General features: G+C 44.3%; 4 protein-coding genes and 1 long non-coding RNA gene across 7 annotated transcripts; 1 reads left to right on the top strand and 4 right to left on the bottom strand.

Annotated features, from left to right (window-relative positions):
• Nucleotides 1-131: 131 nt before the first annotated feature.
• iffo1b (intermediate filament family orphan 1b) lies at nucleotides 132-10330 on the bottom strand. Of its 3 annotated transcripts, none has more exons than XM_040165745.2 (9): nucleotides 8973-10330; nucleotides 6830-6890; nucleotides 5880-5975; nucleotides 5431-5571; nucleotides 5061-5245; nucleotides 4845-4971; nucleotides 3792-3881; nucleotides 3449-3579; nucleotides 132-3009 (listed from the first exon to the last, which is right to left on the bottom strand). In XM_040165745.2, exons 1-9 carry the CDS (start codon nucleotides 9962-9964, stop codon nucleotides 2910-2912), a joined length of 1923 nt encoding a protein of 640 aa, XP_040021679.2. In that variant the 5' UTR covers nucleotides 9965-10330; the 3' UTR covers nucleotides 132-2909. The 3 variants fall into 3 exon arrangements, with proteins under 3 accessions (XP_040021679.2, XP_040021680.2, XP_040021681.2); XM_040165746.2 differs by having other exon boundaries at nucleotides 5061-5242; XM_040165747.2 differs by lacking the exon at nucleotides 132-3009 and having other exon boundaries at nucleotides 3445-3579.
• On the top strand, nucleotides 10089-12498 carry LOC120810886 (uncharacterized). The gene is made up of 2 exons (XR_013453733.1): nucleotides 10089-10336; nucleotides 11357-12498. It is a non-coding gene; the product is annotated as an uncharacterized LOC120810886 (long non-coding RNA).
• On the bottom strand, nucleotides 10907-14317 carry opn9 (opsin 9). Its single transcript, XM_040165777.2, has 8 exons — nucleotides 14182-14317; nucleotides 13724-13874; nucleotides 13432-13571; nucleotides 12903-13041; nucleotides 12683-12797; nucleotides 12122-12202; nucleotides 11509-12037; nucleotides 10907-11414 (listed from the first exon to the last, which is right to left on the bottom strand). Exons 1-8 carry the CDS (start codon nucleotides 14300-14302, stop codon nucleotides 11281-11283), a joined length of 1410 nt encoding a protein of 469 aa, XP_040021711.2. The 5' UTR covers nucleotides 14303-14317; the 3' UTR covers nucleotides 10907-11280.
• A 1719-nt stretch (nucleotides 14318-16036) lies between these two features.
• gapdh (glyceraldehyde-3-phosphate dehydrogenase) lies at nucleotides 16037-20420 on the bottom strand. Its single transcript, XM_040165823.2, has 12 exons — nucleotides 20301-20420; nucleotides 19791-19836; nucleotides 18307-18406; nucleotides 17965-18071; nucleotides 17798-17888; nucleotides 17593-17708; nucleotides 17376-17457; nucleotides 17049-17200; nucleotides 16863-16941; nucleotides 16679-16762; nucleotides 16490-16587; nucleotides 16037-16406 (listed from the first exon to the last, which is right to left on the bottom strand). The coding sequence occupies exons 2-12, from the start codon at nucleotides 19811-19813 to the stop codon at nucleotides 16337-16339; spliced, it is 1002 nt and encodes a 333-aa protein (XP_040021757.2). The 5' UTR covers nucleotides 19814-19836; nucleotides 20301-20420; the 3' UTR covers nucleotides 16037-16336.
• Nucleotides 20421-22026: 1606 nt separating this feature from the next.
• On the bottom strand, nucleotides 22027-23801 carry nppcl (natriuretic peptide C-like). The gene is made up of 3 exons (XM_078094959.1): nucleotides 23570-23801; nucleotides 22987-23132; nucleotides 22027-22768 (listed from the first exon to the last, which is right to left on the bottom strand). The coding sequence occupies exons 2-3, from the start codon at nucleotides 23077-23079 to the stop codon at nucleotides 22472-22474; spliced, it is 390 nt and encodes a 129-aa protein (XP_077951085.1). The 5' UTR covers nucleotides 23080-23132; nucleotides 23570-23801; the 3' UTR covers nucleotides 22027-22471.
• Nucleotides 23802-24380: the final 579 nt, after the last annotated feature.

Raw genomic sequence — 24380 nt, 5'->3', positions numbered from 1 at the left:
ATTTCTGCACCGAGATGCAGCTCTTGAGTCGTTTAAATACGATTAATTAAGGCTGCGAGCACAACAAACCCAATTCCTTGCTAAAAGGAAACATGTATATTCCCTCACAAGTAATAACACACAACGATGTCTCTCAGTTGCATATTTTATTCTTTCAGTCTCTGACACTTTGCTCTGCTGTTAAAAGCTTTAAGCTGCATTGTCACACATCTGGAGAAGTTCCTCAGGATTATCATCAAACTGTTTTGTGACACAAATTAGTTCTGATTATTTTGTCCACTCATTAAAGAAGTGAAAGAAATATGTTGTGATTGACTGCCATCTTTTCCATAATTATTCCTTTCCATATGTGTGACTGAGGACATTCTTCGTTTGCAGTCTTTGAACACAAGGATCCAAAGCTATATTTCTATTACACATATATTATCAAAGTCATTTTACAGTCATTTTGTTTAAGCATTTTGCATTTGTCTTTTTTTTTTACGCGAGTGATCTTTAAACTGACTTTATTTGGCAACCGCATCCACTTATAAAGAAAACGTACCAATGGGAAAAAAAGACCACCATTGTCATTTGATTTAGATAATTTCAATATTTGAGGTGATTATTGTCAAAAAGACATCTCAGTCTCAAATGCTAAACATAGAGACAACCTCCAATAGGACCAATGTTTTGTTTTTCCTTGTGATGTAGATTTGCCCCGGTAAAAGTCTTTTTAAAAACACTCACTATACAGACATAACACCCAAAAACAGACGCACATGCATACACAGAGACTCACGCGGTGAGCAAAAGTAAAACTTACATAAAAAGAAATGGCGCATTTTATGTCCCACACAACTTATCTCTGGCATCCTCCTTTTTTTCAAACAGTAGTGGAAACACTGCGTTTAGCACTCAGATGAATGCGACAGCCACACATGCACCACTTTAAACAAGATTAAACTCCACCGTCCATTGTGGAAACCGAGTGTTGACGCAGCGGAAGCAGAAGAAATATTTCACAAACTACCGCCAGGACGATATTTAGACAATGTTGTGTGATGAAAGATCAGTGATGGTGGGGGGTGGAGGGGGGGATTCCTATGCCAGTGATGAATTCCAGCAGCAAGGTAATATATATATATATATATATATATATATATATATATATATATATATATGTTCTACGGTAGCGGTGTAAGTAAAACACTCACGGTTAAATATACGTAATAAAACTTAAAGTAAAAATGGTATGTGTAAAATTCATTATTCTAGATCCCCACCTGCAACATGAATGAGACGCGTGAACGTAACAGAAGTTTTGTTTCCAGCATGTTGACGTCTTTATCTTACATGTTTTACAAGTAGCATTGCTGATTGTTTCGTATACATTTCGGCTTTGCTCTTCCTTTCTATGTGCAAACAGGCTCAAAAATAGGTTTAGTTTATATACATCAAGCACCTTGGTGAAATAGCTTTAGCAGCTATATTAGGTTTTACATTTTTTTTATCTAACTGCAGCTTTCTGTTTATTTACAATCGGGCCATTATATTTTGGCACCAAATGGCTAACTTACTCTATTATTGACATTCCTTTGTTCTCCTTTTAGGTTATTCAGCCGAACAGCACTGCTCAAACCATCCAGGCCGGACTCGGACCTTTGACAATACTGCTGAAAATAAAACTAATTAGTTACAGCTACATAACAGGCAGGCGTCAGTGCACTTTATCACACGGTATTATTATTGCCAGAGGGCAATGAAGACCCAACATTGACTTCAAGAGGGTGCATTTAAAACTGAAAACCAATGCAGTTCCCATGGGGACTGGGACGTCCGTCTCTGTGCTCACCTGGGACTTTGGGCTGGTTATAAAGCACCGTTGACAGATTTATACGTGAGGTTCAATGTATTTCAGATTCGTTGTTACGAAATGTTTTAAATGTGAGTGGTCTACTCGGAAATTTTTGGTGTTAGTGGCTAATAACAGAAATGTTACCTGTGTTTCAGCCACTAAGTTTAAAGCTCATCATTAATGAATAACATGGTTACATTCAGGTGATTCACAGCAGATGAATAATAGAACTGGGACAGACAACCAAAGGTTTCTATTTACTTTTTTTTAGGATCCGATCCTAGAGGGAGGAGGTATTTTGATATTTAGCGACACAACCCTGCAGCTCCACAGCCAATGCGTTGGATCTTTATTTGATAATTTCCTCACTTAATGCTTTGCTAAATAAAGCAGAGATGTTTTGAGTTATTAATTAAATAAGGTTTGCTTTGCTTGTGGTTAAACTGGTTATTACACCGAGAAATACAGAAAGACCTCTGTAACTTCAAGACCCCAACTATCCCCTTTTTGTCTTTGTTTAGTCATAGTTTTATAATAACAGGCCTGTAACTTTGTATAGAGTGGACCATAAGGATCCAGTAACTCTACAACATATATTCGCCTGATAGTCCTTCAGATTTTTAAGTGTGTTCTTACTGTGTTGGGAGTGAATAAGTCATGCTATGCTTTCCAGTAGCATGCAGTACTGCACATCGGCCCGTTAACTTAGATTCAGGATCCTTACATTTCTCCATGATAAGATTAAACTTCTTGACTGCTGCTCTTAGACACAAAATAACTAGGTCATATTAGGTCCTACAATAAGAAGACCTCTTATTGCGTCAGTGACATCTGCATGAAGTAGTAAAGACAGAAATCCAGATACTCATTCCTAGTTTCAGCTCTGAAAAGTCTCCCCGGACCAAAGTGGACTTGCACGGAGAGAAGGAAAATACTCCGTAAATGAAGAGGTTCATGTGTAAACATGGTGTTGCCATAGTTACTGGGGTGCATTGCATCAGCGCGGTACTGTAGCTGGGTGCGTCGCAGGTCATGTGAGCACAGCCTCCGTTGCTGCTGGAATGAGGAAGTGTCAAGATCGTTTAGCACTCGAGGAAGAAGGCGGCGATGATGAGGACCTGTCGCTGTCCCTCCGGTCACCATCCTCAGAGGACACGGGCGCCGCAGAGTCACTGTGCGACGCGAACACAAACATATGACGGAATGAGAGGAAATGGTAAAAGTATTTATACATTCTGTATAAAAATGGACTAAACAGTTAATAACATACTGTAATGTGTATGCGAGGAGATGTAGGATTCTGCAGGTAAGTAGGTAGGAAGCCAGAAATTATTCTATTCAGGCCGAATTACCTGATTGGACAGGCGTATTACTGCAATAGCTACAGATATATATATATATTTTCAGGGTTTGATTTTTAGATTGCTGTTGGGGTGTAATGAGATTTAAACAAATATTTAAAAGGAACAGTATTCTTACACACTGTTCCTTTAAATGCATGTATACTGCTTATTGACGTTGTAAGGGGATAAATAGTGAAGTATATCACTATGGAGCTAAAGGACCAAAAAGATGAAACGGACTGACTCCTGTTTCAGGATATATTGTTACCTGTCTCCACTTTGTGTGATGAGTCTCCTGCAGGTCTCCATCTGAACATCTAGGCCTCTCTTCATCGAACACATCTCCATGTACTCGTGGAGGTGCCGGTTCATGTCACTCTTTGCTGTGGCCAGTTCCAGCTGGAGTAAGAAGACATATATTCAGTCATATTACAAACGCACAAAGGGAGTTGGATACGTGGTTTTTTGCATGCGTGGGAGATTAAAAGTAATGAGCAGTACAGTGCAATCTGCACCAGAAAAGGACATGTGATTAAATAAATGACACTGACCAAAAGAAAAGCACATATATGCACAGGGATATTTGTGCAATTTAGAATTCTGTGTCTAACCTCAATCTGGTCAATTGTCTCTTGGTATTCCTTCTCTCGGGACTTGAAAAGACATTCTGTGTCATTTATCACCTTTTCCAGACAGTCCTCCTGGTAGAGAGAGAGACAGAGAAGTGAAACATTTCAAGTAAGTTTGTGGTCAGGATGTAGGAATACAAGTGATAAAATGCACTACCACTTCTGCTACTAATCATAGCACAATAAGTACACAACTATCAAAGTACAGATGGCTTAATGCTCCGATCAGCTCAAATTTCCCTGACATGCAGCTCCTCGCTCGCCCATTGTTAAAGTACCACTCAGCCGGTGATTGAAAACATACTTACAAGCATTTCTTAGAAAAAACAAACACACTGATAACAGGCTCAGTCACTGCATCGGTCTGGCTGTGTGTGTGTCTATTGTTTTGTCTGCAGTAGCAGAACTGTGAAGCTTCCTGTCAGCGCCAAAGACAGAAATGTAAAAGATCTTCAAAGACGCGCATGCAGCCGGCTGAAGTGACAAAAGGTTTAGATCCCCATCAAAGACACAAATTGTTCTCACAGTGTTGTCAGAGTATAATTCAGGGATGGAATTGGGTCTGCATCTCAAGGCCAGCCAACACAGATTTATTCCACTTCCACTAGTTATGTTAGTGTCTTTTCAATATGTTTATTATGGATTATATCTTCTCATTGCTCACGTATCCAAAATCGAAGGTCATTCTCAAACCCAAAGGTTGGCTAAAATTTGAGAGAATATAAGAAAATGATATTGCAGTCTTGAATGATTACAGCAAAGGGAAACGCCAGGGACGGTTCATCAGGCTTCTGTGTGTCTGGACACAGAATCAAGACGAAAACGACCACAGAGCTGAATCATTATGTTTCTGACACAGTGAAGGGAGTCCTGTTAACAGATGTGAGCATTAAAAGACTAAACAAAGTTAAATGTTTGGTTTGTTTTTATTATGTTGTGTAGGTGTTGTCATAGTACTCCGTTTCCACTTATTTAGGTAAACGTCCCTTCCTTTAAACGGATCTCATTGGAATGATTCGTTCCACCCTGGTTTACCTCTCCCGGTGGGTGGGTGGGGTCAGGTGGCAGAGTGCATCCTGGGAAGTCCTCCCAAAGGAGCAGAGTCTCTTCAGTCTCCTCCCAGGCCAGACTATCGCAATCGTCCTCAAACTCACATTCACGTCTAAAATGAAAACAAACGAAAACATACACACATTCACACATTAGCTGCAGGACTAAAATGCACTAATATTTAGAAGTTAGACCACCCACAGATGGTTCAGCATCCTCTGCATCTCCTCATTGATCTGATTGGCCGATGAGCCACAGTTGTCTCCATCTTTGACCCCTCCGCCGTCGCTTTCAGAGGTGCTGACGGGATCATCGCCCTCGCTGCCGTTGAAAGACAGAGGAGTTTGTTTCCGGCGGCAGTGAAGCGCTGATGGGTTAGGAACCTGCTGGGAAACCATCAGGATTTAGACCATCGGCATAAATATTCAAGGAAACGGTTCACACATAGTGACTTGTTGACTCCTGGAACTATAGCGTGGCAGTAATTATACATTTTTTCGCCGAGCACTGCGTGGAAAAAACAAAAGAACCAGAGGTGAGAACGTTAGCGCCTCAGATTTGATCCTGGTACCTGGTACATCTGGATGACATCTTCACAGTTCCTCTGCTGAGCGACGTCACACAAGCGAGCGGTGATGTCGATCCTGCGGCAGATGTCCATGTCCACCTTCATGGCTTTCTCCTGGATCTTACTGTCCAAATCAGACAGGTTCTACAGACCATGGAAGGAACCATAGTAAGAAATGTACCAGACATTCTATTAAAATGTGTATTTACTGGAAATAAAGTAAAGTAATTTCTCATGCATCATATAAGGGATTAATAAAAACGTATCTCTCTGTAATGTATAACCATGTATAAAGCGTCAGTAAATGGTCAAGTGACATTGAGGTGGTTTTTTTCCAGGATTTGTGGTATTTTGAGAGCTGAATGCCACATTTCATCCACTGAAAAGCGGGAAGACATATAGTTAGCGTTCATGTGCATAGACTAGAGAGTATGAACGTGTGGTTTGCTCACATTACTCATGAGGCCTTTGAAGAGAACCAGCTCGGCCTTCAGCTGCTTAACTCTGACAGCCAACTCGTCCTGACAGCCTTCACTCTCTTGCAGGTCCTGCACACATAAAAACAAAATATAAAAAAACTAAACACGTAGAAGCGCAAAAACAGAAGCCACATGCACTGGTGCATCTCTTTGCTGCAAAGTACAGGTCACATTATGAAAGCACAGGTCATCGACAGCATTAATAAAAGTACACTTGCAAAGTGCATGGAACATTGTAAATCCTAAAATGCATGATCTCCTCTGGGGATTCTCCAGATTTGTGTTAGGGCTTCATAATTCTCTGTCGACTGGTCCATGTGCTACAGCAATGGTGAGGACCCGTGTTTTTTTTTCACTGTGATAACTGTGTGATCTACTTTTTTTGATTTGCTGCCTGCTAAACGAGGTCAGGTTCAGATTCCTGGCATCGGCACAGGTGCATGTGAAGAAACGCCTAGCCGCCACCGCACACACACACACACACACACACACACACACAAGAAATTGGTACAACCATACATAAAGACAAAGATGCAGGAAGCATACATGTGGCAATCAACCTGATGAATTTGATATTTTATAAAGAAATAACTATTTCATTGAAAATATAGTGTGGTCATTTAAATGAGAATGGTCGCTGCATTAGGTAATGATCAGATGCAAAAACATTGAAGAAAACACTAACAAAAGAGTGGAACAGCTTTGCATGAGTCAGGACGTCTGCCAGTGTAGAACACTGCAGACAGCTTGAACACGGTACGCAGCAGCAAGCAGCTTTTTCCCAATGTTATCAGTTACGTAAAAAGCCTCATCTAAACTATTTAACTACCAGCTAAGCAACAGCGAAAGTACAACTTTGGTTCAGACATACCGCATTGTTGGGCTCCAGCGCCCCACATGCACACAAACACGCACAAAGTTACCTCTTGTAGGTCGGCTATTTTCTGTTGCAGATCCATCCTCATAGTGTATTCTTCTTCCCACCTAAAGGTCCCATTGAATATACAAATAAAGAATATGTTAGTGTCTTGTAATGTAAATATAGAACATGTTGTTTCACATAAACAGCGAATGATGCATCTTTTACACCAAGTTCGGAAGGCCACTGTAGTATAAAGGGATACATGACATCACTCATTTCAGTAAGTTGAAAGGTCAAATCATATATCATCTCCAGCGCATCTGACTAGCCACATAGAAACGCTACAACAACCAAATTCCTCCAGATACATAAAATCAGATGACGCTACGGGATCAGGTTTGCATTTTCATTTAATGCTGAATTGCGATGCTCTCGTGCAGCCCAGACGGCGTGACCACATATCTGAAATGGAAAAGCCTGAGCTATATATTCAGCGACTTCATACAGCACACGTGCCCATGGAACAAGAGTCACTGCAGAGGATGTAGCTTCTTATATAAATGTCGCTTTAAATGCAGAATGCTGCGGCACATCGGGTCCTTCGGGGAATACTAATTCCGAAAAGAAACTGAGTCATGAAACCGGAGTTGTTACCGTTGTAGAGGATGTTTTTTAATCAGTTAAAGGCGGACGCAAACAGAAGGCAAGAGAGGTGCCGCCTTCTGCAAGACAAGCTCCCATCCGGCAGTCAGAGCTCGCAGTGCATGCTGCATTGCAGATAGTGTGGAGTGTGAAGAGGGTGATGCGCAGTGGGAGAGAAGGGAGGTAGAGACCATGAGGGGACATGTTCAGTGTGGGGAATTGAGAAAGACAATATGACAGTGTGGCAGGCACAGGGGAGAGAGTGAGGGGCAGGGGCTCAGGGAGGGTAAAGGGGGAGGTGTGGGGGGGGGGGGAGAAGTCGTCCTTGAACGAAAAAGTTCAAAATGTATAAATAAAAGCAAACAAATAAAAAATGGACTTAATTCAATAAAATGAATGACTCAGTGTCAACAGCAGACACACACCACGACTGTTGAAATGAGCAACTCATCCGGCCTCAAGTCTCTACCTACGACCACATTGTGTGTGTATAGCCCACCATACTGTGGTCAGGATCTCCTCTGTGAAGAACGTATGGCCGCTCATTTGGACATAATATGAGGGAATTTAATGCGCTGGAACATGGATCCAAAACTTGCCCCATGTCCTTCAAAGTCACAATAGGGTTTAACTGATGTGGGCGGTTTTCTCAAATCATTTAAAAAGGGAGAATCCACAAGATCACAACGAGTTAGATCTTGTGTTCTGTGAAACTCAGACAATCTCCCAAAATTGGAAATCAGAGCATCCAGATCTGGAGCGGTGACGTCATCGTGAAACATTGTTGTGGTACGCTGATGATGAATAAGTGATTGTGGGTCCAGCAACGTTCCATGATGATGGTGCAGCAACTATCCATCATGTTCATTATTTAATTGACCTGCTGAATATTTATCATGGGAAGCATGTCAGACAAAAAAAAAAGAATTGAAAGATTTTAATCTATAACAAAAAAAAGCAGTATAAATTAAAGAATTTCAACTGCAGGTCAAACTTCACATTTTTAAAGCGCTAAGCTGTAAATCTGTAAAGCATTGTAGTGTTTGTGAATACTCACATTAGACCCAACTTGAACACCTTCAGGGTTTGTGGTTGAAACCATCATTTCGGTCTCTCATTATCTCAGTTTCCGAAAAAAAATGTCTGCTCACTCAGCTTGGCTTGTGCCCCCTCCCCCCCCCCCAACAGTCTGGTGAGTCATCTCGGCAGCATAATGAACTCCGAAGTGAACATTTGTGAAGCAGTTTGAGCTTCACACGTCCACACTAATGATATTTGACCTTCATTCTTCATATGATATGTGTTTATCTTGTTGCGTGTTTATGGTGTATTTCCAGCAGCGGCCTCTGTGGTCAGACATGGTGCAGGCTTGCAGGGTCATGCAGGATGGAGTTGGGTTTGTGCTGACTCCACTTCTGCTGTAGACAGCTAATCGGCAGTTGCTTTACACACACTGCAGTCGCATTACACACACACACACACACTTTAGGAAACTACAGTACAACCTCATTCCCCCTGTAGGCCTGTTACAATTACAATAAAAGGCTTTTTACTCCATTTACCTGCGTTTATACTCGTCTCTCTCCCTCTTCACTTTGGCCAGGACGTTATACAGGGCTCTTATCTCAGGCGTGATGGTGTCAATCTGGACCCCGACTCCGTCAGGCTGCACCCAGGGGACTCCGGGGCTGGTCAGACGCTCGGCACCGGGGCCAAACCTCCGTGTGTGGTTGTAGGACCAGATGGTGCCCGGTAGAAACCGTGGTGGAGGGTTGGCAGAGCTCCCTGGACCGGCGCTGGCGCTGCAGAAGGTTTTGGAGCCGGAGCCGGGGGAGTCCCCGCAGGGGGAGGCCTGGCTGATGGTGATGGCCGGAGAATAAGTTGCATTTATTTGGGTCGAGCCGGGGTTCTCTGCAGCAGCAGGCGACAGGGTTGAAGCCAGCGGTGGTGTGAACTGCGCCGTCGGCCTCCTTGCCGAGTTGTTGGTGTTGTGGAAGGGAAGGGAGCCGGGCCGGAGAGGTAGGGTCCCGACAAATCCCGTCTGCACACCTGCCTCCTGGGTACGTCCCCTGCTCTCGCAGCATCCACCTTGACAGGTTTTGTTGGCGTCCAGCGCCTGCTGCAGCTGCTTCTCTAAAATCTTATTTCTTCGCTCTAATTCGTGCACTTTTGCTAGAAAGCATCTGAACCTCAGATTGAGCGTTTTCAGCACGCTGATGTTGGATCCCAGGTCGTTTCTGAGAGCCATGGCGGCGGGGGGCTGCGACACAGCCGCGCGATGGTGGTGGTAGTGGCCGTGGGGGAGGTAAAGTGACGTCTGCGAGGGTGCGGTGAAGTCGGGCCCCGGATGGTCGGGTCCCGGTCCGGATTGCTCACCCAGCCAAAAGGACGCCGGGTCTGATCCACCGAAAACGGCGTCGGGCAGGATCCCGGACGGAGAGTCCGGGTGTCCGGGAGCCTCACCTTGCTGCGGATGCTGTTGGAGATGCGCGTTGCCCCCCAACAAAGGATTCATGCTATGGTACGGGAAGCTGAAGCGCTGCAGATCTGGCATGAACACGGACGGGAATGCGCTTATTGCCACAACGGAATTAAATAACACGCGGCGCGCGCTCAGAACGCCGGCGTTCGCCGGATTATATAACAGCTTCTAAATACGAATCTTATCCGTAAAGCTCAGAGGTCTTAACGTCGGCCGACGGATCAGTGCTCTCCAAACCTCCACAAATAAACAAATAAATCCTAAAGCGACGCCGAGCGGGCTGCGAGCGATGGATGCGAACGGCGGCGACGCCTGCAAAAAATAAACGTTGATTAGATGAAGGAAATGACGCAGGGCGAGGAGAAGGAATCCACCGAAGTCACGGAGGTTCTGGCATCGAGATGTGACGGCGGGCGCTGCGGGATCGGAGGAGCAGCTGTTACCGTAAACACTCGACTAGAGACGCGCTCGTCCATTAACTGCTTGTTTTCTGTGCAGCACAACACTTACCAGCTTTATTGTTGTTGTTGTTGTGGTTGCCGCTTTTTGTTTCAGTCAAACAATTAGTTCATTAGTTTATGAGTTGAATACAACTGGGAGTCAAGCATGGATGATTTAATGAAACAGTAATAATACTACAAATATTCAAGTACAAAAGAAAACGTTTTAATTACCCGCCACATGCACCCCAACACCGAAAGTCCAACTTTGATTGTGTTTTGGAAGTGTTTTAGGGTCATTTAATTGCATTACAGTCACCATGTCGCATGCAGTCAAAATACCCTTTTGTTAAGGAAGGTTCATAACGGAGTGAAATGCACAACGGAAAACCAACAATTCACTGCAGGTGTAAACACAGACTTACCAGTGGAAGCATGGAGACTTAAGAAACGGTTAACAAAGAGAAGAAGGGCATGCAGGCGTTCAGCCAGCAGACTACATCTACTCATAAACAGTAAAGGGTTAAAGATGGGACAGGAAAATACATGCAATAAAAGGAATGGACCCAAAGACTATCGGGCAGGAATTTATTCATCAAACATTTCACTTCACAAAAATAAGTAAATAGATGTTTTGTTAATTAACTCATCTTGTGATGGAAAGACCCTGGAAGATGTTCAATTAAGGGAGTAAAAAGTAAGAATAAATACCCCTATTTGTACAAACATTTCTTGAAATTGTCATGGTAACGACATCCGTTGCAGCAAATCTGGTGCAGAGCTAAGACATCAAGGAAAGAACATTTTCATAAATATGTTATTATTATATTTCTATATTCTATTCTATATATATTTTAGATCTCTCCTTCTGTGTCCACCGATGCTGCAGATCCAACGCATTACCCCCCCCCCCCCCCCCCCCCCCCCCCACTATCCTCCAACGTCTCCTCAGGAGTCTGTTCCCCCTTCACTCTTGTTCCCCGGTTCTTCTCCTTCTTCAGATGTCTGTTTTTTCTTTCCATAGACAGGGACATGGCTCCTTCTCCTCTTCCAGCTGGGGCAGTCTGAGACGCTGATGCTCCCTTGAAGAGAAGATTAAAAAGAAAACAGACTAACTATTTGCCCTTGGTGGAAAGAGCCTATACTTCTTTTCAGAACAACAGACGCGTTCCTTACTGTCACAGCTTTCCTTCCTCCCCTGCATTCGCCTTCTCTTCGCCTTCTCTTCTCCAAAAAGCATCGCGTAGATGTCATTCCTGAACTCCCTGTTCATGATCTGGTAGATCAACGGGTTGATCATGCAGTGGGACTTGGCAAACAAAACGGGGATCAAGGTGACCACGGGGGGGAGGGAGGAGGACGGCTGGGGGCTCTTGCTCAGTGGTGCGGCCCCTCTGTCAAGGGTGGACCTGAACGTGGCGTCGCTCAGGCCAGTGACGGAATTAATGTTGTTCACACTGCTCCACTTTTCCTCGGGGCCGTAGTGGATTTGTCTGTAATATTCGGCAGCGGTCCAGTTGAGCAGTGAGGGGATGTCGAGGATCTTCGGAGCCCTCGGAGAGCCCGGGGTCATTTCAGTCGACTCCGCCACGACAGTCTGCAGAGATGCCTCTTGATCATCTCTGGGAACGAGTGCGGAGAACAGAGACACGGCAGCGTAGGGCATCCAGGCCAGGAGGAAGGTGGTGCACACCACAGCAGCTATCTGAAATCAACAAAATGCCTTTTTTTTCTCCATCCTGCAATATGTTCATTTATGAATCTAAAAAACCTCCTTGGTGGGGTTTACTTTTGTAAGTTTGAGTTCTTTGCCGGTGTGAGTGACAGAAGAGGACGGGATGGACGCCAGAGTGCGTTTAGATCTGTGGACCTGAAAACAGAAGCAACAGTTAATGCTCCAATTATGACAACAATTCACAAGCACTAACAAAGTCAACATAACTCCCATATTTATATGTTAAAGCCATTATGTAACAATGGTATAATATTTTCTCATTTCAAATTTAGTTTATTTTAAATTGTTTGGAGCATTTTGTCGCTTCTTGCCTTGCAAATCTATTAACATTTATATTATTTATGCTTCCAAGTCTGTGTGGTACCTCGTCCTGATTGGCCACTGTGTCTCTCTTGTTTGTCTATTGATGGCATTAAAGTTGTTTCTGTGCACACTTTGCTCTCTGTCATGGTGTCTTTTTCAATACTTTCACTAGGAGGTGCCAGAGTTGACATTTTGCTAATCCACACATTGTGCCTCTAAGCAAGTGACTGATACATCTGAACAAAATACGTGCAGAATACACACACGGCTCCCAGACCTTCCATCTTGTGTCATGAAGTAACTTGTACTCACCGTCAGAAGGATGGCCAAATATGATGCGACAATGGTGAGTGTTGGAATTCCAAAGCATAATATCAGGATGAGGAAAATGTAGATTCTGTCATACAGAGACGATCTCATGCTCCACCTTTAAATAGTTGGACACGTACATTGATTATCACTAAGAAATCTGAGAATACACAGATATGCAAAGTATTGTTTCAAAAAACAATAAAACAATTGAGAGGTTTACCAGTTTATGGTGCAGCTTGTCCCATAAGGTTCTGGTCCATAACTTCCAAAGCCAAAAGCAGGCAGTAAGGCCCAGAACAATGTGTAAACCCACACCAGCACTATGGACAGAGTTACATGGCGTCTCTCAATCCATTGACCTACAGAGCAAATAAACATGAAAAAACATGGGGAACTCAGTGGCACTGTTTAAGAGCACCAGTATATTTTTTATTAGCGGGTTTAATGGACTTTCACTAAAATGCATAACTTTTAAATCACTTACTCTGAGTCAATTCATTTTAAGAAGAAAGAAAGGGTCGTGCGTAATTAATAATTCATGTGTATTGTGTTAGTGAGGTTTGGGTAAAAGCCTGCGTGCCAAGAAATGCACCTACAGTACCAGTGAAACCTTTGGATACAGATTCTCATTGAATTGAATGAGAAAATGTGTCCAAACTTCTGACTGGTGCTGAATTTATTCAAATTATTCAGTATTTAGAGTGCAGGCATGTGCAAGTGCACGCCACATGATTATGTCTCAGACTTGCCGTATCTTAAGCAGCAGATCTTCAAGCAACGGTCCAGAGAAATGAGACAGGTGGTGAGCAGGGAGCCGATGCCGAACACAAAGCCCTGAATGCCATACCAAAGGCACCCTGCCTCCCCAAACACCCAGGCGTGACACAGGCTGAAAGAGGCAGAGAAAAGTCCCCCCCCAACCCCTGCTTAAGAGATCATCACCGTCGTCGTTTCTTTTTTTAGATGTTGCACTATACTCACAGTAGCATCGCCCTTCGGCCGAAGCCTGGCTTCTTATTAGGTAATAACAAAGTTGTGTACCTGGAAATGATGAAAAATGGCCCTCCCAGAAGGCTGAACCCGAAGTCGCAGAGGGCCAGGTTGATGATCATGAGCTCTGGAGGTCTGAGCTTCTTCCGTCTCCTGCAGTAGACCAACAACGCCACTCCATTGCCCAGCACTGACGCAACGACTGGTTTAAGGAGAAGTGAAGATGGGAATGAAAGCGCTACTTTAACTTGGTTTCTTCTGTCCTAAAATACTAGTTCTGCCATGGATTCAGCTCAGCATCCAATCAAATACGCACCGTGCTCCACACAACACCAGCCAACCCGGACAAATTAACACATTTCTTTATTTCTTTATCCGTAGCTTTATTGATTTTGCTGTGCAAACCGATTAAGGAATAGGCACAGAGTACTTTGCTGTGTTTCTAAGACTGCCTGAACTGAACTTCAAGTGTAAAGTACTGGTAGAAAATGTCTTGAAACCACGCTGACCTGTGAAGGTGAGGAAGACAGCGATGGCCATGTCCGCAGAGGGGGACAGCCGGGAGAGGAAGAGTGGGTGGATGTACGAGGGGACGAACCAGGAGCCCCTCTGTGAGCCGTTCTCTCCCATACTGCACCTCAGCGAGGTGGGGCAACACCTGGAGCCTCAAAGAGCCGCTGATGACACACAAGCAGAGAAGAATTTGGAGCTGGGAGCGCGTGGAAGTAAGAGTCCGCGGGGGAATGCCACGCAGCGCAGCCATTAGTACACTGGTGACTACATCCTGATCGCTGCTTTGTTTCAGCTGAAGATTTTCACTCAATTTTAATCTGCTCTTACTGTGCACGCAAAAATAAGGAGCTCATTGAGAACATCCAGCTTAAGAGAACAACGAGGGTAAAACAGTGGTGGGCGAGAGACAGCAGGATATTTTGCAATCCAGCGCTTTAAGTTTCAGAAGTATTATTCATATTATCAAAATCATCTTTTCTTCACTGATCACACAGTGCATATAAAAAAGGCACATTTTCTTTCTCCTCTCGTGGACTTCGATTATTTACATTCCTCGGGAATTTCGGCACTAAACATTACTAAATGATACCATTTGGATAACTACAAATAATATGGATGGAAATGTAAATTCCACAAGCATACCGTAAAATGAATAAACAAAGTTAGTTGTTGACCCTTGGTAAGAAGTGGTCACAGGGAAAAACCGGGTGCTTTATTCTTATTCCTCCAGCAGGCAGTCAGCTGAGTCTCATGAGTTAAAAAAGGTCAAAGTGTGATGAACTGAAAGAACACAAAGATAACAGGGAAGATGATACAACGTAAAAGGGATGTCTTGAAATAATCAACCCCCTTCCCCCGGGCCCCCTAAAAAAGTTTTTCCCATCCCTTCTCTTTACAGCTCTCTCACATTCAAATCCACACCTGCCCGAAAACACGCTTACTGAGCATCACCACTCACCTTCACCCGGTTTGCTTTCTCAGATCCTTCCTGTGGTTTCTCTCGGTTGGCCTTTGGAGCAGAGATCCAGTATTTTTACTCCATCGTGGGATTCCTCTGGAGAGACAGTTCCCTGGTGAAATCTGGCTTAGAATAAATGATCAGCGAGAGGAACACAGCGAGGGAGAGGAGGGGAGTGTGGGAGGGGGAAGAGAGATTTTAAGTCTCCGACCCTCTGAATCTCCTCTCCAGCTATTTACTAAATCTTTTTGAATGATTTTTATTCAATCATTAAATCTGGCTGAATGAAATGTTTTTTGTAAATCTTGATTTTACTAAATGTAGATTTTTGTGAAAAATTGAATATTAGTGCAGGACAACCTTTGAAATGTAATTTGTAAATTAATTGTAATGAAACTGGTAAATGTCCTAAACGTGGTCCCACTTATACAACTGTATGTATGAAGTGTTTTCAAACAATAAATCCGTAATCTTTTCTATTCTCGAGGAGCTCCTAGCGATTGAGGCCGGTCAGTTAAATCAATTTTCCATACTTAGCCACTTTGTGAGTGCAGATCATCTGCAGTTATAATTCATTAAAGCCTCATGTTGAACCGTTACAATGGGCCTTTTGTTATCCAGAGTACAGTACCCACGCAGACGGATTGTGAAAAGCACAAAAGGGAGGCAGGGGAGAAGAAATGTACGAGTAGTAAACATTATAAAAAGGCGATGGTGAGAGAATCGATTTGCAGTAACTGGGAAATAATGACATGGACTGCATGCGCAAACATCTTTTAAGGGTTCGATAAAGTCAAGGAACCATGCAAGAACCCATCTGCCGAGACTAGAGAACAGATTTTTTTTTCCCCCCTCAATAGAGAAAAGTCTGCAGGGTCAGAAAAGCAAAGTGATTCTCAAACAGGAATTTATTTCACTTCTGACTGCAGTTCAGCAGGACAGACAAATATTCACACCTTCACTCCATCTCACACAAGAACACAACAGGGAACTTCCCAAATACAAAAAGAGTAATTGGTCACCAGTTTAGATGTTTTTCGTTTGCTCTCTGGGGAACCTTTTTGCGAATGTGGGTCAAATATTTTCAGCAACCAGCCAAAGTAAAGGACAACTAATTGTGTTTGTGCATCTCTGGTATCAGGAGAAGGTGGGTGATGTGGCACAGTGCAGTGACGAGTGGTCCACTGGTTCCTTTACTCCTTGGACGCCATGTGGGCCATCAGGTCGCAGACACGGTTGCTGTACGCAAACTCGTTGTCGTACCTGAGGAGGAGAAGAATATAGAGTCAACGTGCATCCGGAAAAGAGACCTTAGCACACAAGAAGAATCCATGCACGAGGCGTACCATGAAACCAGCTTGACAAAGTGGTCGTTGAGGGCGATGCCAGCGCCAGCGTCAAAGATGGAGGAGTGGCTGTCGCCGTTGAAGTCTGTGGAGACGACCTGCAGGAGAGCAAAGAGGAGGACAGTTAAAAAGGACCAAATGACAACAGTTTAAAAAGATCAGATACAAGAGACACGGCCACACACACACCTGGTGTTCCGTGTATCCCAGAATGCCCTTCATGGGTCCTTCAGATGCCGCCTTGAGAACCTTCTTGATGTCGTCGTATTTGGCCTGTTAAATGTATTAAATAAGCTAATCATCACATGAATACTTAATGCATCTATTAGAAAAGGGTTTTATTTAGTTTGTTAAAATGTTATGAGTCACTCACAGGTTTCTCCAGGCGGACCGTCAGGTCAACCACGGACACGTTGGGCGTGGGGACGCGGAAGGCCATGCCGGTCAGCTTGCTGTAAAAGAAAAAAAAAGGTCATAAACTAAATTCAGCAGCAAGTTCTGGAAACCCAATAACATGCGCTGAGTTGCGATTTGCATCGCAGTGGTTTCTGGCACTGACCCATTGAGCTCGGGGATAACCTTGCCGACAGCCTTGGCCGCACCCGTTGAGGCCGGGATGATGTTCTGACTGGCACCACGGCCGTCTCTCCACAGCTTGCCGGAGGGACCGTCCACAGTCTTCTGCGTGGCGGTGATGGCATGAACTGTGCTCTGATGGACACGGAGGAGGAAGATTAATATGGCTAACGCCGCCGCCGCCACCCCCCCCCCCCCTCTCTCCCCTTCCACCTGACTTTGTTATGTCATGATTGTGCGTTTGGTAATCTGGTGTTCGGGGCTTCCCAGCATCAGTCTGCTGGATTGCTCACAGTGCTTTAATCCTCACCATCAGGCCCTCAATAATGCCAAAGTTGTCATTGATGACCTTGGCCAGGGGAGCCAGGCAGTTTGTTGTGCAGGAAGCGTTGCTAGGGAGACAAGAGTAACAGAAAAAGGTTGCAAAAAACAGTCAGTTAACAAACACATTTCTTACACATCAGATCTAATACGTTAAAGTACATACAAAAACGCAACGTGCCAACAGTCAGGTTGCTAGTTCTCACCTGACGACCTTGAGGGACTTGTCGTACTTTTCGTGGTTGACACCCATGACGAACATGGGAGCATCAGCGCTGGGTGCAGAGATGATGACTCTCTTGGCGCCGCCCTTCAAGTGGGTCTGCAACGGGTTTCAAAACAGCATTTAATTTATGTTCCTTTTTTCTTCCATTTTCACATTCAACGGCTTGGGGGGGTTGAGATACATACTGAGGCTTTTTCAATGGTGGTGAACACACCAGTGGACTCAACCACGTATTGGGCACCAGCATCCCCCCATTTGATGTTGGCGGGGTCTCTCCTGAAAAAGAGTCAACAATAAATTCATATCTGCTCGTAAGTGCTTTCCGTATTAAAAGCCGGATTAGTGAACATACTCGTGGAAAATGGTGATTTTATGTCCATCGATGACCAGCTTGTCACCCTCCAGTTTGACCTCCCCCTTGAAGCGGCCGTGAGTGGAGTCATACTTAAACATGTAGACCTAACAGGAAAGGTGGAGGGATTAGAGAGGTGATACTTTACACCACCTTACGGACGGCTGACAACTGACAGGGGCAGAAGAGATAATATTGGTTTAAGTTGAAACGCGTGTCTGAATACAAAAGGCTGCGTTACACGTTTGTTTTAGCCACCTAAAGTCCAAAAGGTTTCCCAGCACGTGGCAGATGGCTGGTTCCCATTTCAAACCCGGATCCTCTGTAAGCTCCATCACTTACCATGTATTCCAGGTCGATGAACGGGTCGTTGATGGCCACAATCTCCACCTTCTTAGAGGTAAAGGCAGCACGGGTCACCAGACGACCGATGCGGCCAAATCTGAAAAGTGAACATTGTTCTTAATCTGGCCTCTAGGTGGTGGTATGATACCATGGACTCTGACCAAAGTCACTGGGTGACGTGAGCCTGCCACACAATGATCTAGAACAGCGATTCCCAAAGTGTGGGCCGCGGCCCCCTGATGGGCCACGAAGTTACTGCAGGAGCGCCGCGAGAGGTTATTTACAATAAATAAAAAGTTTTTAATTTTGAAAAGTTTGAAATAAATATAAAAATATGCATGATGCAGCACATTAGTTATGTGCAACATTAATTGAAGCACAAACAATTTAAACAAACAGATTTTTAAATCGGTTAAATTCTTAAGGTCATTTAATCATCGCTAGTTTATGTTATTCAAATTATTCAGTATTTAGAGTGCAGGCATGTGCAAGTGCACGCCACATGATTATGTCTCAGACTTGCCGTATCTTAAGCAGCAGATCTTCAAGCAACGGTCCAGAGAAATGAGACAGGTAGTTTGAGTTGTGATTAAAGGTTTGGGTGGGCCACGGCATTCTTGAGTTTGGGAACCGCTGATCTAGAAGGTTCGAGTTGAAACGATCAGTCTGATGACTTGTGAATATGCAAAGTTAGGTTTGTGACATTCATGTCAACCCAAGCACGGCCTACTTCACATGTTGCACTCTTTTCCCCTTTGTCTGGGGTTAAAACAGTCTGCCGGAGACACAGAACCACTGACAAAGAAAGGGCAGGGTTCAGGAGGAGGGGCAGGTGGAGGTGTACACATCAGCACGCACTCTCCTTGCTGGGGGCTAAAGTCGAAATGAACGGCTAATGTGCAAAGCCTGTTGATTGCAATGCACTGTTTGATCAGCGATGAAGTTACTTTTTAACTGCGGGTCCAAAATCCTGACACACAAACACTGTGTCCTCAGACATTGGGGGTGGGAGGACGAGGGGCAGGGAGATAAGCACTTAGAACGTCACAACGTGCATGTTCAATAACATTGAAGTAATGCGGTCTACTTGCTCAAGACAGCAGAATAACAATTCCCCGCTAAACGACCCCCAACATTGCGATCTGCTCAGGGGCCAAAGTGCAAAGACCAAGACAAACATGAGAACAGCCAGGTGGCTGCATGTTCAACTATGCTTCTCCCTCAGCCTCTGCATGGTGTCAGAAATCAACCACAAGTATTTTTAATATTCAAAATAAAGCATTTAGAAGCACAGGCGGTGAATCTTGAAAAGGTAACGAGGAGATTACACCCGAGTGCTGCCAGTGCACAGAGGAGAGGGGTGTGGTGCTGGGGGCTGGAGGAGCAGAGAACTCTCTTGCATAATAAGTGTGTTTGTTGAAGTCGAACACATGTTGATTTTATTAATTGCAAAATGTCATGGGATAAAAATGAACTCTTACCCGTTGATACCAACTTTCACCATTTTTCCTGAGTTGTCCTGGTTCTCTGGAAGGAAACATGCAAAGAGAAGTGGATTTACTAAAATGTGGCTTGTTAAATATAGAGCAACATTCATGGTACAGTATACTAGCATTCCCTTGATCGACAGCACTGCAATTGTACAGTGGGATAAAACGTCAATACAACATTTTTCCATTGATAAGATACATGACCACAGTCCAAGTAAATGCCTGTCAAAGTAAATCATCAGTTACTTCAACAAAGTTCTCTAATCAGGCGTATTTAAGACAAAATATGTGCATTCGCATAAAGCAGTAAACAATGCATTTTAAAAGAAGAATATAAAGAATTTGCTCAAGCTTTATGACCGCATTTAGTTTCAAAGTTGGTCCCAATCCCAAACAGATTGTCGCCAGGTGATCAGAATCAAGACCTGCCGCCTGTGACGGAGGCCCTGCAGGCTCCTGACTCTCTGGCTCCAGAATAATGACGTTATTGAAGGTATTTACCGTCTGTGAGGTGCCTCTGTCTGTCTTGCGACTCCGGGTGTGAGTGGGAAAGAGAAAAGCTGTGCGGTGGGCTTTATGATCGAGTTTAAAGCCACGCCCCCTCAATGGTCACGTCTCCCCGCCCCCTATGAATGTCAAGGTCATCAGTCTGCACAGGGACATGCAGGCTTGCCTCTGCGACTTATTGGGAATGAAGAATCCCAGAGCCTACTTTCTCTTCTGCTACTTGTAGAGCTAAAGTGCAGAAAAATTTGCACCTGTATTGACATCCTTTCTCTTAAGTCTAGTTTCTACTTTTCCTCAACCTTAGGACGTAAGAAGTTAAACTCCTCAGATAGTGGACTGAAAACAGAGAGGGGTCCCTCACTGACCTTCTCAATAAATACAGTTAGAAGAGGGATCAAATCTCTGTCGTCCCGACTGTGACATTTAATGTCCAAAGACCACGACCCTTCACTTCCTGGCTATCTGTAGCGACCGATCCGTCTCTGCCTCTGCGTCTCATCAGCAGTTGAGTCCGCTTGGGTCTGTGCCAGGTAATTTAGAAGCAACGAATAGAGTCTGAAGGAAGACATTTAAAAAAGACATGTAGTCAGAAGTGTAGATCTGCACCAAAACGGGGCAATGCTGCTGTGTTTTATGGCTGTGGTCCAGATGTTCAGTCATAGCTGAACAAACCTTGTGGGAAAACCAGTCCTGGCCTCTGCTTTGCAGTTTAAGGTCAAAGAGGGGAAATAAAGGTCAGACCAAGATTAGACGAGGGCTGACAGGTCAACACATGTCCCTTTTATACTCTCAGACTCTCAGAAAATGCTGCCTCATGCTAAACATATGTTCTTTCTATATAACAACTTCTAACCTGCACTCGTACTCTGCACAAACTATCATGTTCTTTATTATTCTTTTCCTCGGGTCCCTGTAAGACTCTACATCTGCGTTTATGCAAATTAAACAAAAGTTCCACTCCGGTTTACTTAATAAGTGCAGTGACGAGACACACGTTTGTTATTAGTTCGCTGATCACAAGCATGGCTGCATTTAAAAAGCGGGGCCCTCTTGAACACAGCTGGTTTCCTATACAAGGTCCAGAGGGCAGCTCTGTACGCTGAGGAACAGATTAACATGTGATGGAATGAAACCGCCACCTAGTGTCGCAACGGAAAGCTCCATCTATTTAGAATCACCCTTTAAAATTGATGTAAAACAGCTGAATATATAATTAATATACAGACTATATATGGTGCAAGCGATGTAGCAGAAGAAAAAGTCTCCCCTCAAAGTCCATTTAGTTGCAGCTCTGGAGCTTTCAGTCGCATCGCATGACCTTCATCTAGAGAGCTAATTGTGAGTCTTGTTCTTGAGACCGCCGTATGTGCAATTGCATCATATTCATGTATATTCATATTTTATTGGTAGGAACATTATCTGGGATTATCCGCAAACGTGTTTATTTTGGTTTCCCCGTGGAGTGTTTTAACACTTGCCCGGGGAATTGGCTGCAATACTCAAACCCGTCCTGGAGGCAGCGGAGGATCTCATTGTTAGAGATTGGGCATCTGTACTGCAGGACAAACGAACTTTGGAAGATATGATAAGGTTTCAAGAGTTCCAAGATGAATATGTCAGGACAAGCTGAAGCGACGCGCTTGGCGGGACAAATTGAGATGACGTGCGCCAATAGGGAGGACGCAAACTGATTTAGGTGAGACAGAAAAGAAAATCGAAAAACATGTCAAATCAATTTATTCATGCAAACCATGAGAAAAACAAAATAGCAACCAGTAGGAATCCCAAGTGCTTTTATATTTTAACATCTACGTCCATGACACATTTTACACACACACCTCATTTGTGGACATAAGAATATTCTATTCACATTTACTTCACAAACGCAAATGCTAGAAATACACGTGCCAATTTACTCAAAAACAAGCACAGCAAACAAAGATGATCGGTTGATGTAAATGCAGCTCAAGCAATGTTCTAATAGTCAGTTTAATACTTAGCTGCTCTGTTATTACAGCCACAATAGCGTGAAGCATTTGATCTACGCTGGACGAAACCACATTAGCAAATGCTGCAACTTTACACCACACGTAAACATCCATCAGTGCACGTGAACATCTTTGCATGTGTGTTTTTCCTAATGGCAGTCTTTATTTTCTCCCCAACTAACAGCCCAGTCCGCTCACGGACCCGATCCGATCCAGCTTCAGCCCAAAGCATCCCCGGTTCCATCCCCGCCGTGACCGGTCCGGTCCTGCTCGCTTCTGATTGGCCACGGCCCCCTTCAGCAGGCGCAGCCAGGGGGTCTCAGGCTGAGTTTGCGCGTCGGCCAGCTTCGGGTACTCAGCCGCTTTGACCCCAGAGGAGAAGGTGGACTGCTCCTCCGGCGGGCCGTTTAACAGGTTCTCCAGGTCGTCCAGGGTCAAAAGGTCATTGTAGCGTTCTAGAAATTGTTCCATGAACTACAGAGGGGAAAATAAATATCAAATTGAATTTTCAGTGAGTGTACGAGGGAGAATAATTCAATCAGGGATGTATTTCATTACTCTGGTCCCCCATTCTTTCCTGTTTTCCCTCCCTTCTGCGCTGCTCTTTAACGACTGTGATCCACTCTGGTTTCTCCTCAATCCACTCTTTTTTTCATCCTGCCAGCTCCCCTTTCTCCGTCCAACCTCCCTACCTGCACAGCATCAGGGTGCAGAGCGCGAGCCTCCGTGATCTCCAAAGGTGTCAGGAGGAGCAGAGTGGCACAGAGCAGCACAGGGCACAGCATGGCAGCAGAGACGAGTGGCAGGGAAAAAACTGGATCAGCACTGTAAAAATACACTGCGAAGACGAGAGCAATGATTGAAACATAATCACGGAACAAAACAAAAATACGTAAAACAATAGTTTTGAAAGACGCAAATTTAACTAATTTGAATTATTATTTATAATTTCCATGGACACGATAAAAGAAGTTGCATACAGAAAAGCAATGCAACAGTTGTGATGCATATAAAGCGTCTAGCAGGAATCAATTTGCAGCCACTGGTCCAGTTTCGGCTTTTAGACCAATCAACATCAGGATACATTTATCATCGACCAGAAAATAATCCATGAATAACATTTGTTTTCTTTATAATTGTACCTCGGTTTCAAGTGACATTCTGGAAAAGCATTATGCACACTATTTGTATTTTACTTTAAGAGACAAAATACAAAAGAAAGTAAAAAAAAAATGCATCACATCAAGCCATTTAAGAAGATTGTAGTGTGCTCACCCGTTTGGTTTCTCTCTGGGTGTCTTCTGCTCTCACAGACTCTTCATCCCTCTGGTTCCTCCGTCTGTCGGTTACCTCTCACTTGTTGGCACCTGCAGGGAGCATCACCGTCTCACTTGGTGGACTCCTCCTACTACTGCTGCTGCAGTATCTGTGATGGGAATAAAAAGGATTTTTCTTTGGGTTTTCTTGCGTTGGTCCTCTTGGCAGGAGCCGGGATGTTGGGGCAGCAGCTGGGATGCTGCAGAGGTTTTGTAGAGCAAAGGACAGCGCCCCCCCCCCCCCCCATCTTCCTCCTCCTCCTCATTGACTCTTCAGAGTGATGTCATAGCCTTGGAGAGTGATTGTCATTGCCAAGGTGACTGCGTACCCAGTACTGTGCTGCACGAAGCAAAGTCAGAGGGCAACAGCCTGCTGATGGCTTATCGACGAGACCAGCAAGTTATCAACTGGCCGGAAGGAGTCACGTTTCACGTCACGACAGTCGGAATTATGCATTTCCTCTGTTGCATGCATGCTCCTGCATGATGTGCACATCAGCCTCCCTCTGTCCCCTTTGTCTCTGCAGTCTTTCCCAGCATACGCTGACAGCCCTTTCCTTTTGGCTAAGTTACAGTCTGTCAGTGCCATCTGCTCCCTGTACCCCCTGCCGCCAAATTACACCACTAGGAACGGCACAATGAAAAGACACCGACCTCAAAGTTCAGCAGCCTTGGATCATTTCAAGTGAATAAATCCCCAGCAGTTACAGATCTATGCCAGATACTGGACAACGCATCAGGGGATTTTCTCTTTATTGTAAAGAAGCCTC

The sequence above is a fragment of the Gasterosteus aculeatus genome, chromosome 20 (assembly GCF_964276395.1).
Source record: "Gasterosteus aculeatus chromosome 20, fGasAcu3.hap1.1, whole genome shotgun sequence".
Classification (NCBI taxonomy): Eukaryota; Metazoa; Chordata; class Actinopteri; order Perciformes; family Gasterosteidae; genus Gasterosteus; species Gasterosteus aculeatus.
This window is presented reverse-complemented; position numbering and strand designations above follow the sequence as displayed.

Excerpts from the sequence above, each read along its gene's own strand:
- iffo1b (XM_040165745.2), bottom strand. The coding sequence starts at position 9,964 with ATGCCAGATCTGCAGCGCTTCAGCTTCCCGTACCATAGCATGAATCCT. Across the intron at positions 5,572-5,879 it reads TCAAAGGCCTCATGAGTAAT|AACCTGTCTGATTTGGACAG; the intron begins GTGAGCAAACCA and ends CATGGTCTGTAG. Across the intron at positions 3,010-3,448 it reads ATCACACAAAGTGGAGACAG|TGACTCTGCGGCGCCCGTGT; the intron begins GTAACAATATAT and ends CGCGTCGCACAG.
- nppcl (XM_078094959.1), bottom strand. The coding sequence starts at position 23,079 with ATGCTGTGCCCTGTGCTGCTCTGTGCCACTCTGCTCCTCCTGACACCT. Across the intron at positions 22,769-22,986 it reads TGCACCCTGATGCTGTGCAG|TTCATGGAACAATTTCTAGA; the intron begins GTAGGGAGGTTG and ends TCCCCTCTGTAG.
- gapdh (XM_040165823.2), bottom strand. The coding sequence starts at position 19,813 with ATGGTGAAAGTTGGTATCAACGG. Across the intron at positions 18,407-19,790 it reads GTGAAAGTTGGTATCAACGG|ATTTGGCCGCATCGGTCGTC; the intron begins GTAAGAGTTCAT and ends TTCACTTTTCAG. Across the intron at positions 16,588-16,678 it reads TGGGATACACGGAACACCAG|GTCGTCTCCACAGACTTCAA; the intron begins GTGTGTGTGTGG and ends GCTCTCCTGCAG.
- opn9 (XM_040165777.2), bottom strand. The coding sequence starts at position 14,302 with ATGGGAGAGAACGGCTCACAGAGGGGCTCCTGGTTCGTCCCCTCGTAC. Across the intron at positions 12,798-12,902 it reads ACAAGCTGCACCATAAACTG|GTGGAGCATGAGATCGTCTC; the intron begins GTAAACCTCTCA and ends AACTATTTAAAG. Across the intron at positions 12,203-12,682 it reads ATTTGGCCATCCTTCTGACG|GTCCACAGATCTAAACGCAC; the intron begins GTGAGTACAAGT and ends TTCTGTTTTCAG.